Below are 20461 nucleotides of genomic sequence, written 5' to 3' on the forward strand. Positions count from 1 at the left end.
CTTTGCGAGTTTATGACGGTGAGGGAGGGAAAAACCACGCATAGACAGACAGGCACGTTGCAAATCATAACTTTGAAAGTTCAGAAATAAAATAGAAGATGACTCAAGAACATTGAACTACTTCAATATAGTTCTGATTGCACAATCTCATGAATAATAGCAATAAAAAGAAGGCACTTTAAGAGACACCTTAAGAGAAACTCTTTTTCAAAGGGGCTTGTACAGAAGGTAGAGAGGACGAATAAAAGGGCCCCTGCATGAACAGCACCAGGAAGGGTGAACCCCAGACAAAAGGGCGGTGCTGAGGACAGCAGAGACTTTCTGTGAAAAGTCACATTCTCACTAAAGTCAAAGAAGGAATGGGCTCGAGTCCATGGGTGTCTCTGATAGGTGCAAAGCACCCAGGACAGCAGTCACCAAACTTCTTGCTCTAAGCAAACTTTAAGGAATGAAGGGATTTATTTAAAAACTAAAAGTAAACCTCCTTGTTCTCCTCCCCTCCCTTCCTCTTCCTTCTTCTTCTAAATGACAAAGAAAGTTAGATGAGTTTTATGAAATTTTAGCCTATTGAGTTTGGAGTCAACCCTATGAGGGTTTCTGAGGAGCTAGTAGACACAGTAGGCATCGTGTCCGCTGAGACTGAGACGTCAGACTGACCTCATTGAGTTGGCTGAGAATGCATCTTGAGCTGGTAGACCTGGTCAGTCCTCACTTCAGTGAGGCATTGCAGAAACGTTGCTTGGAACAGTCTTGTGGATAAGGTAGAGGGATATAGGATGAAGCTAAAAATAGGTATATTAGTACTCAAGTGACATTAGTTATGTACAAGGTGGGGCAAAAGTAGGTTTACAGCTATTTATATGGAAAATACTACAATAATTAATAAATAATAATTACAAAAGTAAACTGTATTTTGCATAATTACAACTCTAAACTTACTTTTGCCCTACCCTGTATGCTACATTAGTGCCTAAAGACTCTTGAGAGATGTTTTCTCGTAGAGGGTAACAGCAATCTGTCCTCAGCCCTTCTGCCTGTTTAGCATGTGTAGTCCATAATATGGATGTTTATATAGAAGGCCTTGAAGTTGTGATGACAGGAAGCCAAAGAAAAACTAAATGGATCTGTTGACATTGGAATTCATAAAAATCACTTGATTTTTCTCTGATTTCTTAAAATTCACTTACAGCCATTTAGAGGCTCTGTCCTAAGTTTTCTGCACCTATCAGAGACATCCGTGCACTCAAGCCTGTTCTTTTCTTTGACCTTCATGCAGGTGCACTTTTATTTGTCCTTTCTGTCTTTTATATAAGCCCCTTTGATGAGGCAATTTCTCTCAAGGTAACTCTAAGGTAGCTGCAGCCATAGATAGGTTGACAGAAAAGGAGTAAAAGGTCAGAAGAACCGATAGTGCAGAATCCCAGAAGGGGAGCAGGGAGCAGTTGAGGAGGGAGCCAGGCAGTTTGTGGACAGAGAACACGCTTGTGCATTTGGTCAGGAGGAAGGTGCTAAGGAAGAGCAGTGTCCTTAGGATGGTGGGGACAGAGCTTGTCTACCTGGAGAGTGGGGGCAGGGAATGAGGTGATGAAAATCAGGGGCAGCAGTGTCCTCATTTGAGAGGTTTCCACAGAGGGAGCAAAACAAAGGAGGAGGCAGTGAAGTTCTTGAAACTTCTATGCGAGAAAAGAGCAGGTCTGAGGACAGGTGGGGCCAGGGGACCAGGCGGCACAGCTGGTGAAGGGTGCCCAGTAGGGCACACGTGCCGGGGCATGCGGGGCCGCTGGGCTTTTGTTGCCAGCAGTCAGCGTCACGTGGGCTGTAACTGTCCCGTGACCGCTCGGTGTTTTCCACCCTTCTCCCAGTTTCTCTTGTTCGTGTCTTGTGAATCAGTTGATGATACAAGGAGAAGCAGTGGGGAAAGTGAACTCACATTTATCACTGCCCCCTGTGCCTGGCACTGTGCCAGGCACTTCACCTGAGTCTTACTTGATCTAATGCTCCCAACAACCCTATGACATAGTGAGAACCTCATTCTACACATTTGGAAACTAAGTTTGGAAAGGTTTCATAGCTCGCCAAGTCACAGAGAAAATGTGACAGACTGGCATGAAACGTAGGTCTGTGCAAATCCAAAGCCTGTGCACTGCATTATTCTGTCACTTGGCACAGTCTAACCTGCCACAACGGGCTGAGTTTCCCTCTTTGGGAGTTGATTTTACTCCATCTTTTTTTTTTTTTTTTTTAAGTGAGAGACAGGAAGGGAGAGAGATGAGAAGCATCAATTCTTCATTACAGTACCTTAGTTATTCATTGACTGCTTTCTCATATGTGCCTTGACCAGGGGGCTACAGCACAGTAAGTGACCCCTTGTTCAAGCCAGCAACGTTGGGCGTAAGCCAGTAACCTTTGAGCTCAAGCCAGTGACCATGGGGTCATGTCTATGATCCCATGCTCAAGCTGGCACCCCAGCGCTCAAGCTGGTGAGCCCATGCTAAGCTGACAACTTTGGAGTTTTGAACCTGTGTCCTCAGCATCCCAGGCCGACGCTCTAGCCAGTGTGCCCCCGTCTGGTCAGGCTTTACTCCACTTTGATTAACCTCCACCCTTCCTCCTACCTCCAGGCTTTTGGTTGCTTATTGATTTCCAGCCCCAGCTGCATTGCCCCCTCTTTGGTATTGCTCTTCTTCACTCCTAACTTTCCTCATGCCTCACAACGACTGTCCTAAATATGTACCCCCTTTTGCTTCACTGTGTCCTTTTAGTAGGCAACCTTGCCACCCATTCTACAGAGCAAATCAAGGCAGAATCTCCCTTAACGTCCTGGTTTTCACTGAGAAACCTACCTGAACCCCCAACTTGCCTTCTCTTTGTGCTTAATCCGACCCTCTGCCTGGGGCTGCTGGGTCCAGCCCCTCTCCTCCCTCTGTAAGTCCTCCTCCTTTAACTTCCTGGTCCTCACAGGTAGTCCTAGGACCCACCAGCTAACCCGTAAAAGCTCCAAAAGGCTTTGAGACTTTTCAGAAGAAAAAGTTTGAATAAACTGACTGTAGATGGCCTTTTTCCTATTTAGTACCTTCCAGTGATGGCCAAGTGCATGGGCAGCAGAGCCAGAGCCAGACGGGGACTTGTAGCAGCTAAAGTCGGTCGGGGAGAAAGCCTCTACCTTTGCCAGGCATCTGAGCTATGGCAGCAGGGGGTTCAGAACTCAGGCACATGGAACAAAGGCCGTGTCAGAGCCCAGGGTCTGCACCGAGACATAGGTGAGAACTCAGAGGACAAGTATAGTCTAGCCCAATAGTTAGTGTCCCATCACGGTTCAGGGACCAGCAACAGTGGAGCTGGATAAAGGTCTGGGGTCCGGGCACTTACTCGGGCCCACAGGGCCACCTTGAGTTTTTCACCCAAACAGCTGGTCTCCACAGGGAAACACCTTGTTAGACAGATGACCCTGGGGGAAGACAACCCGGGGCTGTCTGTGGGTTAAATCAGGTGAGCTTGCTTAAGGGGAGAGTGACTGGGAGGCCAGGGGCTACCTATGACAATATCATAGCTCTCCCAATCCGATGGCATCAGCAGAGAGGAGCACAGGCTGGCGTAGTGGCCTTAGCCAGCGCCCTCTCAGCCCCAAGCTGCTGCCCGCCCAGACCCTCAGTTTTCCTTTCACTGCCCTACCTTAGCCGCTACAAGTCCCCATTTGACAAGAGGATTCATACAACAAGGTATAGGGTAGGAGCTTTTCTGCTTTTAGACAATACTGTCACTACTGGGGATGTACAACCTCTTCTCGCACATCTGGGTAGTTCCCATGGTACCAGTGGGCAGACTTCTTAATACCAGATGCCAGTGTATAGAATAGGCATCTGGCATCAGTAAAAGTAGACACAGAGGGTGCTAAACAGTTGAATTGGCTTCTCCTCCCCTCATTTTACCCTATTGCTGTCTTCTTAAATCCCTACCCCTGATAGTAGGCTGCTCATAGTCCTCCCCAGACCCTGGGTCCCTTACCATACAAGTAGCACCATCATCTGCAGCCCAGGCAATGGCTCTTCGTCTCCTTGATGCCCTTACCCGGGCAGGGGGTCTAGAATGTGATGGCTCCTCGACATCACTGAGATTTGGCCCATCCCTTCCTCTTGGCCCAGGCAGCATCCGTCACTCACACTCCCTGAAAGTCCTGTGGTCTTCTCGCTGCAGCACTGACAGCCTGTTGTGATTGTTATTGTGTGTCTTCATTGGTCTCTGTAGAGTGACACTGAATGTCCATGTGGTAGACAAAGGAAGGCTCAGGAAAGCTGTGAGTGCAGGATTCAGACCTGCGTGGGTATGAATTCCAAGGATTGCAGTTATTTCTCAAAGTTGCCATAAAAGGCCAAAATGTTCTTGAAGCTACAAGGAGTCGGGTGTGGCGTGGGAAGTGGAGTAAGGTTTGGTATGCAGTGTGAGGGACAGTGTACGGCTGGGGGCGTTTGAGTATGCATGAGCGTGGTATGTGCCACATGTCACCTGCACACCGGGGTTGGCGTGTTTTGGGAGGCACTAGTGTGTGAATTGCAGGTGTGTGTATAGAGGGCATGTGTCTGTATGTGCCCCCGCCTCTGCTGTTGCTAGACTCTGTGCCTCAGATGTTGATGTGCAAGGGTGGCCCCCTGGTACGGCACAGGGAGCTGCCAGGTGTGTGTTCAAACTGCAAGACAGGCCAGGGATGGGGCAGGCCTCAGGAAAAGTGCTTTCTTTTGGTTCCTGGGAAGAAAGCGGGTGATCACAGATAGTGCCCCCTGGGTGCCACCTGCTGCTCACCCTCTCTACCCTTCTTTCCATCTGGGCTGCTCCCTTTAGGAGTTTGGTGTCTGCGAGCTAACTGACCCTGAGTACTTTTTCCCCTCTCTCTTCCTACCTACAGTCGGTTCTGAATGTGATCAGTGAGCTGCAGGAGCAGATGTGTAGGCTGCAGCTGGACATCCACAGGCAGATTCAAGAGCGCCTCTTACTCAGTAGGGACCACGCTGAGGAGGTGGCGGCCAGCGACGGTGTGGCCGAGCCCCAGGCCTGCAGCCAGGACTGTGCCCATTGGGAGGGGTCACCTGTAGGAACCACACTTAAGTATATCAGAGCATGCGTGTGTGGGGTGTTTCACTGGTGGAGGGGCTGGGGCTGTTCCTAACCAGAACTGAGCGTGGTGGCTTAACAGGGATCTGTTGTTACCTCTGGACAGAGCTTGGGACTCACACACTCCCTCGGGACATGAGCTGAGCTCTGTGACCCTCACTGAGCAGGGTCTGAGCAGGTGAGGCCAACCCTTGGACAGGTGGGACACTTGCCTCTCTGGGGGCTGGGAATGAGTACTGGGGCATCTGTGCAAAAGGCAGCCTCAGGTTGCCTATCCCAGGTACACTTCAGACACTAATTTCTGGTTCTGGGCTGGGAGGTTTTTATTTTAAGTGAGATGAGGGAGAATAGTAAGACGCCTGCAAGCACCCCAATGGGTATCCACCCAGCTCAAATCAACTGAGCTATTTTTAACACACAAGGCTAATGCTTTGGACTAACCAAGCTATCCTTAGCACCTGGGGCCGATGCTCAAACCAGACAAGCCACTGGCTGCCGGAAAGGAAGAAGGAGAGAAGGGGAAGAGGGGAGAGAAGCAGATGGTCACTTCTCTTGTGTGCCCTGACCAGGGATCAAACTTGGGACGTCTATATGCTGGGCTGATGCTCTATCCACTGAGCCAACTGGCCAGGGCCTCCCATGATTTTTTTTTTACAGTGACAGAGAGAGAGTCAGAGAGAGGGATAGATAGGGACAGACAGACAGGAACGGAGAGAGATGAGAAGCATCAATCATTAGTTTTTTTATTGCAACACCTTGGTTGTTCATTGATTGCTTTCTCATATGTGCCTTGACCGTGGGGCTGTAGCAGACTGAGTAACCCAGGGTTCCCCAAACTACGGCCCGCGGGCAGCATGCGTTCCCCTGAGGCCATTTATCCGGCCCCCGCTGCACTTCTGGAAGGGGCACCTCTTTCATTGGTGGTCAGTGAGAGGAGCACATTGACCATCTCATTAGCCAAAAGCAGGCCCATAGTTCCCCTTGAAATACTGGTCATTTGTTGATTTAAATTTACTTGTTTTTTATTTTAAATAATTGTATTTGTTCCTGTTTTGTTTTTTTTACTTTAAAATAAGATATGTGCAGTGTGCATAGGGATTTGTTCATCATTTTTTTAACAGTCCGGCCCTCCAACAGTCTGAGGGACAGTGAACTGGCCCCCTGTGTAAAAAGTTTGGGGATCCCTGGAGTAACCCCTTGCTCGAGCCAGTGACCTTAGGTCCAAGCTGGAGCTTTGCTCAAACCAGGTGAGCCCGCGCTCAAGCTGGTGACCTCGGGGTCTCGAACCTGGGTCCTCCACATCCCAGTCTGATGCTCTATGCACTGCGCCACCGCCTGGTCAGGCTCACATTTATTTTTAAAGATGTTTCCCCCTAATGAGAAAATAGAATACAAATTTCTGTTTGCTATGATAATTAAGTCATCATCTGAATTTTGAGAAAAATTTCCCCACATTATCACATTAGAGGAATTTTACAACCTCAGGGCCTGTGGAGTGTATCTGATTGGGGTTCTGGACTTGGCCCCTCACCATGATGTGACCTGGCTGAGGCCTGGTGATGGCAGCTGCACTCCCCAGGTGCACTGTCAGGACTCAGAAGCCCAAGGGAAAGTTAAGTCACAGTAGCCGTGAGCACTGCGGAGGGTCTACCCCAGCTCTGTAGGAAGTTACCATGATCTATACTCAACTACGGAATACTATGTTGAAAATCTCTACCCAGACTTTGGCATTCGGGGAGGTGCTCAGTGGAGAAGATTTTCTCCTACATTAAAGGATACAGGGGAAATAAAGAGAGTCAAGATATAAGGTTGATTTGGACAGGGAAGACCTGAGAGGATTTGGGTCATTCCCCGTGTTGAGTGGGTACCCCAGAAAGACTTCTAAAGGAAGATAAAATTTGCGCCAGTGTTTATAGCCTATGATGGGCAACAAATAGCTTAGGAGGAGAATGTGTTTACAAGAGCCTGGATTTCATCATGCTCTGTGTCCCCGTAGTGGCAGCCCTGCAGGCAGTGAACTGCACACTTCTGGTTCTGCTATCAGTAGGCCTGGTGCCCATGTAGGCAGGGCCAGAAATGTTTCCAGAAAATGATCCTGATTGGCAGCAAGTCATAACAGGCCTAGACATCTAACGCTGCAGATCATGGATGCAATAACCTTAGCATGGGAGACATTTTTTTTAAAGAGCATCAACAAATGCTCACCTCAACTATAAGAAAATCTTAATAAATTACCCTACAAAATTCAAATGTAAGCAATGAAACTTTCCGTTGCATTGTTTCAGAATGCAAAGAGAGCACCGGGCCTGTTAAATGATGAATTTAATTTCATGTGTTCATTCATCAAGAATCAATGCTTACCTGCTATGTGCCAGAGCTTAGCAGAACTTCTCATGGAGTGCAGTAGAGGAGGACTAGCCATTAGCAATCACACCAGTAAATGTTTAATTGAAAATGATGTGGGATACTATGAGATAGTATAGCAGGGCAACCTGATGAAAGGTGGATGTCAGGATAGTTTTGCTCAGGGAGGCCTGATGAGTGGGCAGCAGTTAATAGGCCAATAGTTCTAGACAAAGGGAACAGCATGTGGGAAGGCCCAAGTCAGAAAGAGGAACTAAGAAGTTTTTGATGTGCTAGAGCATAACCAGGGAGACAGGATAACATAAGGGGCAGCCAGAGCGCCGGGTCAGGCCAGGCTGCGCTGGTCCTGGGTCCAAATTTATGAACTTTGAGGAACAGGGTTGTGCTAGAACCAGATCTGTGTGTTAATAGTATTGCTCCCCCAGATGCTATGGGGGTCAGCAGATTCAAGAAGGGCAAGATGACAAAGGAGCAAGCAAAGAAGAGTCTGGGCAGGCTGTCAACACGAAGAGCCAGACCAGAGCAGTGGTGCAGAGTTGGAGGGCATGAGGGATTCGAGTTATTTCCTGGAAGTAGAGTTAAGAAGGCTAGGGGATGAATTGCATTTGGAGGAGGAAGAGAAGAGGAGATGCCGAGGATGGATCTCAGCTTTTGCACAGGCAGTTTGGTGACTGGAGCTGCCATTTAGTGAGATAGGGATGTCTAAGAGGGGGGACTAAGAGTTCCACTTAGGTCAAGACAGTCATGAGGTGCCTATGTGCCATCTGTGTGGAGAGATTAAGTAGGAAATTTGTTAGAGGAGTCTGGAGTTCAGAAAGTCTATGGAAGTGATCATTTTTATGCTCATTTTTCAGATAGGAACCAGTCAGCAGGACCCACTATCTGGGAACCTTAGTCTGGGACAAAGGTGCTTAGTGGCGTCATCTTTGCTGAAGGGATGGTTTAGAATGGAGGGGCCCTGGAGTCAGAAGACGAGGGCCTGGATTTCAGCTTCACCATGGGCAAATTGTTTAAATATCACTTCCTCAGCCAGTAACGTTCAGTGGCATCAGAACTCCTTATATTCTCACCCAAAGCCTGTAAATTTAAAGCAGGGCCCAATCTTATCTTCCCAACCTCATCTCCCATCCTCTCAGGAGGCCCTCTCCTTCCCTCCTTTCTCCTCCACGAACTGGAACACCCAGACTGGCCTCTACATTTGGCACTTAGTATTTTATGTCTATCTTGCTCATTGTCACTTCCTCCGTAAAGACTTTCAGGATCGCTAACCGCTCCTCTGGGTTCCTCGAGCCTCACTCAGCTCCCAATTAACCTGCTTCCTGCCAATTTGTCTGTAAGAAGCTTCCTCATTTCTACATCTCTGTTCCTCTTGCTCCCAAGCCCTACCTGTCCTGCTTCCTATACATATGTTCTTGATACTGGCACACCCCGCATAGGATGTGGATGCCAGAAAAGGGCAAGCAGAACAGGTTCTAAAAATAAACAGAAAGCTTTCTTTTTCTTTTTTCAAGAACTCCCTGGCCTTTGTTTTTAAATGGCCACATGGCTTTTCCTGAGACCGCACCATGTTAAGGATTCCGCAGCGTGGAGCGTGATGCGATGCTCCTGCCCCAGGCATCCTCTGTGCACGTGCCTAACCAGGGTTGTAGATCCAGGGAACGGTGCCCTGTGTGGTAACTGTCAGAACTTGATCTTTCTCCCTCACCTTCCTAGGAGTTACTGCAAGAGCTCAGGCACCTCAAAATCAAGGTGGAAGAGTTGGAAAATGAACGGAATCAATATGAGTGGAAGCTGAAGGCCACCAAGGTAAAAGGCAGTTCTGATGCTTATGGGGAGGCACTGAGACCTGGTGGGGAGGGTCTCTGCTCAAACTTGGGGTTTGCAGGAGTCCATGCTAGCAAAATGCAAACTGACTACTGTGTGCATGTGCAGCAGTGGCCAGATTGTGTAGCAGACAGATTTGATCCAGGAAGGCTCTTACGGGGGAAATCTTGCGAGATTATAAGTGCTGAAGTAACTGAGTCTCCTTTCTCTTACTGTGTCCTATAGAACCATCAGCTAACATTGGGCCAAGACGGGGTGAGTGATTGAGTGAGTGAATGCTGAGTCCTAAGGCAGATGAACACCAATGTTACGTTGGCTGCATCATTTTAAATTTAGCCAGTCCTTCTAATAATCACTTTTTAAAAACAGCATGCTATGTTTTCAGCAATGAATGTATTCCTTAAAAAAATGATGTGTACTTTGAATATTTTTTAAAAATTAAATCAGGCTTCTATTGAACCAGGAAGCTTGCTATTTAAAGGACCCCAAGGATAACTTCTTTTGTGAAATAAGTTCCTTCTCCCATTCTTTCTTTCTTTATTTCCTCTAATAGTTAAAATGCAGAGATTAAATTAGTGGGTTGTATTCAGCCTGCAATGCTTTTTTTTGGCCTGAGCATTGTATTTAAAGATGTCGAGTTCTTTGTCACTTAAATATTAGGAAATTGAAACAGAGGTAGGCTGCCCTGAGGGTGGTGGAGTATGGGGAAAGAAGCTCTCACACCCTGAAACAGCATTCCTGCTTGAAGGGCTGTCTCTGGATGAGGTGCGCACCTGCCATTTCCCTAAGGTCTCCACAGCGCCACCTATGGGTGTTGACACAGGGCACCATAAGCATTTTCATATTTACAACTCATTAGCATTTTCTTTTTCTTATCATTTTTTTATTAATAAGGTGTCCAACTTTTTACAATAAAAGCAGGACAAAAATAAATTGAAGAAAACAATATCATAAATAAAAGAAACATTTTATTCATTGCAACAGTAATATACTATAATTTGATAAATGCATAATAAAAACATTTGTAATATTTTATATTGTAATTTTGCTTACATGCCTATTAATTTTTTATAGTAATTTTACGAAAAAAGTTCTCATTTTGACACAAATACGTCACATCGCATGCAATGGATTAACTCTGCATAGATTGAATATGAACATTTACATATTAGTCTTCCAGTATCAAAAAGGAGGACATGTAGAAGGGCACTTTTTGAGAGAGGATGGAACTTACAAAAGAAGGACTGTCCTCCCTAAAGGAGGATGATTGGTCACCTTATTATTAAGTGAGAGGTGGAGAGGCAGGGAGGCAGAGAGACAAACTCCCACATGCACCCCAACGAGGATCCACCCAGCAAACCCCCTACAGGGCAATGCTCTGCTCTGTTGCTTGGCAACCAAGCTATTTCAGTGCCTGAAGCAAGGCCATGGAGCCATCCTCAGCATCTGGGGCCAACCTGCTCTAACTGTTCAAGCCATTGCTGCAAGAGGAGAAGAGAGAGAGAAGGGGGAGAGGTGGAGGTGGAGAAGCAGATGTTTGCATCTCCTGTGTGCCCCGACCAGGAATCGAACCCAGAACTTCCACACACCAGGGCCTCATTAGCATTTCCTTAATGTCTAGTTTGTTCTTTTGTTTAATTTTTTCTGTAAGTTAACTTCTTTTTAAGTGAGAGGAAGGAGGATAGAGTTCCATATGTGCCCTGACCAGGATCCACCCAGTAACCCCTGTTTGGGGCTAACCAGTTGAGCTCAACCAAGTGGCTCGAACCAATTGAGCCACTGGCTGTGAGAGGGGAAGAGAGAAAGAAGGAAGAGAGAGAGGGGAAGAGAAGCAAACAGTTGTTTCTCATGTGTATCCTGACTGAGATTGACCCCAGGACATCCACATACTGGGCTGATGCTCTATCTACTGAGCCAACTGTCCAGGACCAATAAGTTAACTTTTAATGATTATAAAAACAATAATATTAATTATAGAGAATTTCTAAGCCATAAAAATGAAGGGAATAAAAAATTCACTTATATACCACTGAGGAGCTACCACTATTAATATTTCCTTCCAGGCATTTCTCTTATTGGGTCTCTCTCTCTCTCTCTCTCTCTCTCTTTCTTTCTCCTCTCTCCTCCTTTCAATCTCTCAATTTCTGATGTTGATAATTTATGTACAATTTTATGTCATGGTATTAAAAGAAAACTGAAGCCCTGGCTGTTTGGCTCAGTGGTAGAGTGTCGGCCCAGTGTGTATAAATCCCAGGTTTGATTTCCAGCCAGGGCACACAGGAGAAGTGTGCATCTGCTTCTCCACCCTTCCCCCTCTCCTTTCTCTCTGTCTCTCTCTTCCCCTCCCACAGCCAAGGCTCCATTGGAGTGAAGTTGGCCTGGGTGCTGAAGATGGCTCCATGGCCTAGAATGGCTCCAGCTGCAATGGAGCAATGCCCCAGATGGGCAGAGCACTGCCCCCTAGTGTGCCGGGTGGATCCCGGTCGGGCACATACGGAGTCTGTCTCTGCCTCCCCGCTTCTCACTTCAGACAAAAAAAAAAAAAAGAAAGAAAACTGAACACAGTGTTCATGTCAATAGTCTATATTCTGTTATATGAATATAAAATAATTCTTTAATCATTTTACAAATGAGAAAACTGAGGCACAGAGTGGTTAATTAACTTTTCCAAGATCTCACAGATAGTCAGCACCAATCCATGGCAACCCAGATCCATTGAGTTACTGCTTTGTTTTATCTAATTGTATGCTTGTACTCACTATGCTTCACAGTCACTGGTTGTGGGAGCACTGTTTGCTCAAACAGCTCAGGGTCTTCCATCTCAGTGCCCCAATCAAGGGAGCCCTGTTGTGGTGAAACCTGTGAAGTTATACCTATCACCTTCTCTTATGAAACCAAACAACTCTTTCCTTTTTAAATTACTTAAGCCCTTGTGTCAGCATGTAGACTTCAAGATACCAAGAGTTATTTAATAACTACTAGATATGGAGCACCTCCTATGTGCTAGAATGTATCAAGCCCTGCGCACACTTTTTCTTATTTGATCCATAAACTATCCTGGTGAGGTCTATTAATTTATTATCCTCATTTTACTGGTAAGGACACTGAGGCTCAGAGTAGCCAAGGTGAGGTCTGTATTATTCCATAACTTATGCTCTCTTCTCTATACCATCCTGATCCCCTGCAGTAAAAGCCTTCACTGGATTTGAAAGTTCTTTGATTTTCTATGTAAAGCTTCTCGGTACCTAAAGGTGGTTTATTGTCCAGTGCAGCAACAATAGGGTGCGGTCCTCGTGTTTAATGAGGCCCAGCACTGGCTGGGAATCAGAGCGCCGTGTCTGCCTGACGCCAGCTGTAGCCTTGGTGGCTATGGCACCATGTCCTCATGGTCAAGTGGAGGGCTTCAGGGCTATTATTCAATTCCCAGCTATGGAGACAGGTACCATTCAAAGGATATCAGAGCACCTGTCATTTCGGGCCTATTGTGTGAAAATTGGCACATGAGAGCAGTGGCGGGATTCAAATAATTTAACAACTGGTTCTCTGCCCTAATGACTGTCTTAAGTATAAAAAAATAATATACCAAAAGGTACTTTATCATTTCATGGATTTAATACTTAAATAAGAGCAATAAAAGAGGTACACAAAACTAGATTATGTTATAAGAAAGAGTTTTAAAATATTAATGAAAAAATATTAAATAATACCTGACAAAATACTGTTATTTAACATACTGCCAATGACAGCTTGTCACCCCCTGGTTGTTTGACACTTTTTCTGTTTACGTTATATGTTTGTTTAAAGAAGTTACAAACGTGAGGGAATTAAATGTAGTATTTCATCAAAGGTATAATGAGTTTTATGAAATGAATAAATAAATATTTCAAGCATAGTTTCATCAAATTTTTTTCACCTGTGGATGCAACAAACATTACTATAAGCACTTAGAATACGCTGTTGCGCAGATGAACGTTAAGAAGGAGTAAGGAATGTAAATTTTTTATTTCCACATTGGGCGGCTGCCCAGGTAAAGAACCCTGATTACAAGTGCCATTTTAACAACCAGTTCACCGAACTCAACAAAAAAGTAGGCGTTGGTTCTGCCAAACCGGTGCAAACTGGCTGAATCCCATCACTACATGGGAAGTTGGGCCTGGCCACTTGCTTTGTAGGGTTTTAAATAGATGACCTCACCCAGAGGCAGGGATCAGAGAGAGGAGACTTCATCATGCCCGGGCTCTGCCTCAACAGGCCCACACCATTGCATCTGCTCTGGGGCCCACAGACAGGCGTCAGGTGTCCGGATGCCTAATGGAGACCAGCTCTCACGCTGTCTGCCAAGAAAAGGAGCAAGGGGCATGGAGAAGCATAAGAACGGTTTAGAGAGTATTTTCCAGGGGTAGTCTGGCTCTTGTAGAAATGAGAGGCATTTGGGTTGAAAATCTCAAGGGTAAGCTTTTCAGAAGCCACTGTCACCATTCATCATAAACCCACAGACACCGTGGCCTGGATGAGCGCTGAAAAGCTGCTGCACGGCTGCGTCTCTGCAAGTAGTCTGGCACGGCTGCGCTCGGCTCTGGCCTCTGTGGGCAGGAACCAGAGCATGGGTAGTGCTCCATAGGACACTTGGGAGTAAGAAAACCCCACCCTGTGCCCCCTCTTTTTTACTTTATGTGGTCATCTCTGTCCCATTTGGGAGATGTTAGGAAACATTTATTCAGAACCTGTCGAGGTGGTGTTAGGGAGCCCAAGCCATGCGAGAGTGGCTCTCCTGTGTCCTATTATCTTAGAAGCAGACCAGCTGCAGTGGGTGTGGGACCCTGGCTTTGGAGCAGGAGGAGATTTCATCCTGGCCTGGCCACTGAATGGTTCTGGGACTTGACCATTGAATCCTGTAAGATGTCTATTTTCTCCCTAGTGACTTGCAGGGACACTGTTTCCTCCCATGGTTTCCTGTGGTGACTGAGGGAGGTGTGATGTGACGAAGTGGCTAGCACAGGGGTCCACACAAAGTGGCTGTTCAACCACGTGTCCTGAAGTTGAGCACAAGACCTATTTGGCGGAGGAGCCACCAATGAGACCAGCACTCACTTGGTTGTTTGGAATTATTTGGAGATTAACTCGGGCCTCTGTGGGAAAGGACAGTTCATTCCATAACCTTGAGGAATGAAGGCAGGGTGTGACTGGCTCCCACATGGGGAGGGGTGCAGCCAGCCTAGAAATCTTTGCTATGTGCTTGATTGCCTGGCTCAGGGGTCAGGTCTCAGTCCCTTACTTGGTCTGCTTTGGTGCTCAGCGAGTCAGTTAGTTATCCATGAGAGAAGAACTAGGGTGAGACCAGCAATAATAGCATTTATTGAGCACTTACTATCTCCCAAGCATTAGGGTAAGCTGTTCCTAACCATTATCTTATTTAATCTTCTTTATAGCCCAATGAGGTAAATGCCATTTCTCCCATTTTATAGCTGAGTTAAGACAGAAAGTTTCACTTACTTGCACAAGGACACCCATTAGGAAGTGAGAGCATCCAAGTTTGTTTGGCTCCAAAGCAACTGTGCCTTTTGGGGAGGGATCTACACAGTTCTGATTTCCTAATAAGTATGAGAAAGCATGACACAACCACAGCTACCATTAAGTGTGGAATTTAACCTGCTGTATGTAGTGGGGGCATGGGAACCATCCAGTGCAGCTGCCCATGTGTGTACATATACAAATCTGTGTATGCACTGGTGTGGCTGTACTTGCCTGCTTTATTTGCAAAAGCATACCTGTTCACACCTGAATGCTTGGATGTGTATACGCGTGGGTGAGTGTGCACAGGTGCCTGAGGGTTGGGCAGAATCAGTGGCTGTGTACAAAGGGCAGGAGAGTGCTTGAGGGAGGCAACTCTCAGCTCACTCTTTGTCTACAGTAGTGATTTGATTTCCACCGTGTTTCCTGGATGGGGTGGAAAAGTGAAAAATGCTTGTACTTGTTACAATGGTGTACATACATCTGTTACATGAATATCTTGGGAGAAGGAAGAACACATCCAGGAAGAGAATATCCATTTCTGGACCAAGGACAGCTCTCCCATTGCACAAAATCCCAGCTCCTCCATCCTCAGCGATGTTTGGGCCACAGAGGGCAGGGGAGGGAAAGAGTCTGGTCATTGAGAGGGTGCAGGAGAAGAGCAGATGGACAGCCAAAGGCAGGCAAGGCCAAAATGGCCAGAAAGAATGAGTTTATTTAGCAGAGCTCCACCTGGTGGAGAGGGCAGTGAGCAGCTCTGTTCCTAATTTCCTGGCATGTCCTGGGACCCATGACTCTGGACTCTGACTTGAGGCACTTCCTTACAGTTTGGTAGTCTCTCTGAACTGCTAGGGATCCTGTGTTCTCTTCCAGGCTGAGGTGGCCCAACTGCAAGAGCAGGTGGCCCTGAAGGATGCAGAAATTGAGCGTCTGCACAGCCAACTCTCCCGGACTGCAGCTCTCCACGGTGATCATGCAGAGAAAGGTACCTGGTTTGACTATGACAGAATGCAGATGCCCCTGGGTCCTGTACCCTCCCTTGTAAGTGGGCACGCATGTCTGTGGGTGGGTACGTGAATGCCTTTGTGTATAGGTGTGCTAATGTGCATGTGAGAGCATGTATGCATGCAGAACATGTCTCAGTGAGTGGATGTGTGTGTATGCGTGCGCGCGCGTGTGCATGACTGGGCCTAGAAAGCACAGTTCTATCCTGGGATCACTGCCATGAACCCCTCCCCCATCCAGAAGACTCAGCTGCGAAGGCTTTTCTCAGATGCAATCTGACCATTAAAGCTCTGTGTAGCCACCACTGGAGCTTTAGAAGTTCACTTGACTGAAAAAGGAATCATTTTTATGTCATCACCAAAGGGGAAGTCTTAGAAGTTCATTCAGTCATTTATGGATACCTGTCTGTGATACATAAGGCCCTGAGTTTATGGAAACAAATTCATTATTGTTCATTCTTTAGATCTCAACTCAAATGTTACCTGTCAGGAAGACCTTTCCTGGTTACCTTACCTCATGTAGATGCCCCAGTCCTATTTTTCTCTAATTCACTGTTCTTCTTTTTAATTCTTAGCATTTATTATAACTTATCAGTGTTGCATTTTGAGGGTTCTCTTTGTATGGACTGTCATCCTCACTGTAGGGCAGGAACTGTGTCCATCTTTTCTTTAAGATCATATCCACAGAGCCTAGATTGGCCCTATTACTTAGTCTCATTACAGCCTCAGCACTGCTTAGCTTACCTGCCTGGCTGGGGTGGGGAAGCCATGTAACCATTAAACAGTGGCTTAGGCTAGAGAAAGAAATTAGCCACCAGTATGCTAATTCCTTCCCCAGTCTTTCCCTTCCCAAGCCATTGAGTGTGTCACCTACTTGGCAAGCCTAATGTGGAGGCTGGATCTCCTTAAAATACCCGAGATTATCTGTGATGCTAAACCAGGCCAGAGCTCCCTGATCCATGACTTTTAGACCAGGCAGACTTCCCCTTATACTTCATACTACCCCATAGTCCAAACCTTCCAGTGCCTACCCCATTCCATTACCGGGTACCTCCTGCAGCTGGTCCTCTGGCCATTTGCTGCCCAAAGCATCAGGGTGTGACAGTCTTCACATGGAGCTCACTGCTGTCCCCACATACTGGGTTGCAGAGCTGATCTTTAGCTGCCAAGAGCCTAGGATAATGAGCAAGCATTCTGCATTTTCCTCTGAAAAATGAATCCCTCCAGCTATTTAGACAAAGTCCATAAATCCACCCTTTCTCGTCTTCTCAGATATAGCAGCCATCCTAAGCACAAATGGCATGCCTCTACTTTTATTCCCTTGTCCCCTGTACTTTTCTTAAATAGACACCCTTCTTCTCTTTGAAGTACCTAGTTTGAATACTGTACTTATGTATTTGTTTAGAAAATTTAACTATGTGCCAGTTCTTAGATCTCTCCAAATATTTGACAGAATGACCTCCAGCTCCTTTAGGAATTGGCCTTTGACCTGGCTCTTTAGATCAATTTGAGAAGTCAAGAAAGTCCCTGTTGGATTCAAAGTGACAGAAGGCCATGAATTGTCCACCACAGACTGGAACAGATTCCTCGGCCCATAGAGAAATTCTGTAAATGTCTGGTGAAACAGGATTATTTTCCTTAACATTAGAGTTTGTTTTAATATTTGCAAAGATGTGTCTAAACATTTGTTAGTTCTGACTATACCATTTTAAATTAAGCTAAGTAATCAATTCTCTAACATAATCTTTTGTGTGTGTGTGTGTGTGTGTGTGTGGGAGAGACAGAGAGAGAGAGAAGGACAGATAGGGACAGACAGGAAGGGAGAGAGATGAGAAAACATCAATTATTTTTTTGCAGCTTCTTAGTTGTTCATTGATTGATTTCTTATATGTGCCTTGACCGTGGGCCTTCAGCAGAACAAGTGACCACTTGCTCAAGCCAGCGACCTCGGGCTTAAGCTGGTGAGCCTTGCTCAAACCAGATGAGCTCACGCTCAAGCTGGTGACCTCGGGGTCTCGAACCTGGGTCCTCCACATCCCAGTCTGACATTCTATCCACTGCGCCACCGCCTGGTCAGGCTCTTACATAATCATTCTTTTAAAACCTCCATTCAGCTATAGACTTTTCTCCTCTTCTTTTAAATTCTCTGCTACAATCCATGAGCACACATAATTTTCTTTAAAAGTAGTTGCAGCCCCGGTACATATCTACTTGAGTTATAGAGAATAAATGTCTATATTAGTGTGAGACGTTGGTTGTAAAAGATTTTTCTCTGTGTCACTTTTCAGTAAGTGGCATTTTGTTTTCTCTACACAAATGTCTGTAAAGAGAAGACAAAATGATAGATAAATTCATTTATTAGTCCAACAAATATTTAATGAAACTGAACTCTATGCCAGACACCATTATGGACTCTTTGAAGAAGTAAAGAAGCACATGTATGATTTAGTCACGTGGAGAGTCCTTATATTTGTCACTTGAGGAGCATCTTAGCATGTGCGGATAGCTGTCTGCATCTATATAAATAATTCTTTCCATACCTAAATTGTTTTAGACCAAGAAATTCAACGTCTGAAAATTGGGATGGAAACTTTGCTTGTCGCCAATGAAGATAAGGTAAGGTGGTCATTGAAGAGCCCTGTCTTTTCCCTGCTGACATCCCTGGCTCTCTTTGGTCCCTGCTGCCCTCGGTCTTTTGGACACAGCCATGTCCGTCAGCCCATTGACTCATGGATGTGTCGGGAGACTGACCTCTGCTTCCTAAAGACTAGACCTCAGCCACCTATTTTTGGTTTTGATGTCTGGGAACTTTGCCTACATGGACTCTCCCAAATACAGATTAAAGCCATGCCTGTTTATGCTGGTGTGTGTAAAAAACACCACTATGGCCAATGTCGTAGCTATTGCTCAGCCTCCGAGCAAAACTCGAGAACAATCCACCTATCTGCCACATGCATGATCCAGTGAGAGACCCATCATGGAAACACTAGGCAGCATGCAATGTTGTTTGCCATGCTGTCTTATATTTTTCACATAATCATAAAATAAACACTTCTATAAATACAGAATACCCACCTGGCACAAACATCAGCTTGAAGGATCACATCTCTGCATTTACAGATGAGGAAACAGACTCAAAGAACTTTAGTAGTTTTGCCCAAAGTCAGGTAATAGTAGATGGCAGAGCTAGAGTTCATGCCTAAATTTATCTTACTCTAAAATATGTGTGGCCTCCCAGGTTCCTAGGCCTTTGCTGAAAGAAATAATACCTCTGGGAATGTCCTCTGTTGTGAAAGGAACCTCAGGCTTATAAAAAACCGGCAAGGCCCTGGCCGGTTGGCTCAGCGGTAGAGCGTCGGCCTAGCGTGCGGAGGACCCGGGTTTGATTCCCGGCCAGGGCACACAGGAGAAGCGCCCATCTGCTTCTCCACCCCTCCCCCTCTCCTTTCTCTCTGTCTCTCTCTTCCCCTCCCGCAGCCAAGGCTCCATTGGAGCAAAGATGGCCCAGGCGCTGGGGATGGCTCTGTGGCCTCTGCCTCAGGCGCTCGAGTGGCTCTGGTCGCAACATGGCGACGCCCAGGATGGGCAGAGCATCGCCCCCTGGTGGGCAGAGCGTGGCCCCCTGGTGGGCTTGCCGGGTGGATCCCGGTGGGGCGCATGCGGGAGTCTGTCTGACTGTCTCTCCCCGTTTCCAGCTTCAGAAAAATGGAAAGAAAAAAAAAAAACAAAAAAAACCAGGCAAGGATATTGTGATAGACTGTTTTTATTTTAGTCTTTTTTTTTTCATGAGGACAACATTTGGACCCGGAGGCAAATTTTAATGGTTAGCTCAGAAGGGTAGCGAGATGGTGAGTTTCCTGCTCCTGGAACGGGTTCAGCTCCTCAAAGGCTATGTCAGGCAGCGATTATTTTATGGCCGGAGGTTGGACTCAGCCTTCGGGGAGGCACGATTGCCTGCAGCTGCCTGGGAGGCACACTGCTGAGAACCCAGGCTCTGGGAGGGGTCTGGAGCCTGTTTCCCCTCGGAAAGCTCCCCAGTTCCACACGGCACCTCCTCTCAGTGGGCGCAGCGCACGGCCCGGGCCCCCAGATGAGCTCACCTGGGGTGCCAGCGGCGGTGCTCACGTGTCGGTCTGCTCTCGCACTGTGACAGGACCGTCGGATCGAGGAGCTCGCAGGGCTGCTCAGCCAGTACCGGAGGGTGAAGGAGATCGTGCTGGCCGCTCAAGGTACGAGCAGCATCTGCTCTCTGCGGTGGTCCAGCGGTCGCGCTAAACCCAGGGGCAGTCCTGCAAGAGGGTCATCTTGATTTGGGGAAAGCCTTCTGCTTGAGAACAGAATTGATTAGATTATACCAAATTGTAAGAAATTGGCACCGTGGAGATTTCCATAAATTTTGTCAAATGGCACTCAGTTCAGAACTTTCAAAGTCTGTCCAGATCACCAAGAAAATAAAGCCTTCAAATTGAGCCCTTGGGAATGCCCACCCTTGGAGGACCTCCTAGGCATCTTCCCAGGTTATCCTCAGAGAGTCAGTGAGTGCAGTCAAATCTGGAGCAAGCATCATTTTAGTGCCCTCATCGGGGATTAGAGCTTGTCCACCTCCTGGAGAATGTGACACTCACCCAGCAGATTCCCAGGGACTTAGGAAG

General features: G+C 46.7%; 1 protein-coding gene across 10 annotated transcripts in view; it reads left to right on the top strand.

The window, feature by feature from the left end:
* Positions 1-20461, top strand: part of PPFIBP2 (PPFIA binding protein 2) — a 159105-nt gene that overhangs the window by 116542 nt on the left and 22102 nt on the right. For 7 of the 10 annotated variants that reach the window (XM_066250859.1, XM_066250862.1, XM_066250860.1 and 4 more), the window contains 5 exons: positions 4901-5083; positions 9184-9276; positions 15679-15790; positions 18364-18425; positions 19963-20038. In XM_066250859.1, coding sequence (XP_066106956.1) covers positions 4901-5083; positions 9184-9276; positions 15679-15790; positions 18364-18425; positions 19963-20038 — 526 coding nt within the window. The remainder of the gene's footprint in view (positions 1-4900; positions 5084-9183; positions 9277-15678; positions 15791-18363; positions 18426-19962; positions 20039-20461) is intronic. The other 3 variants (XM_066250865.1, XM_066250866.1, XM_066250867.1) reach the window with 1 other exon arrangement.

Source organism: Saccopteryx bilineata, chromosome 1 (assembly GCF_036850765.1).
Source record: "Saccopteryx bilineata isolate mSacBil1 chromosome 1, mSacBil1_pri_phased_curated, whole genome shotgun sequence".
In the NCBI taxonomy this organism is placed as follows: domain Eukaryota; kingdom Metazoa; phylum Chordata; class Mammalia; order Chiroptera; family Emballonuridae; genus Saccopteryx; species Saccopteryx bilineata.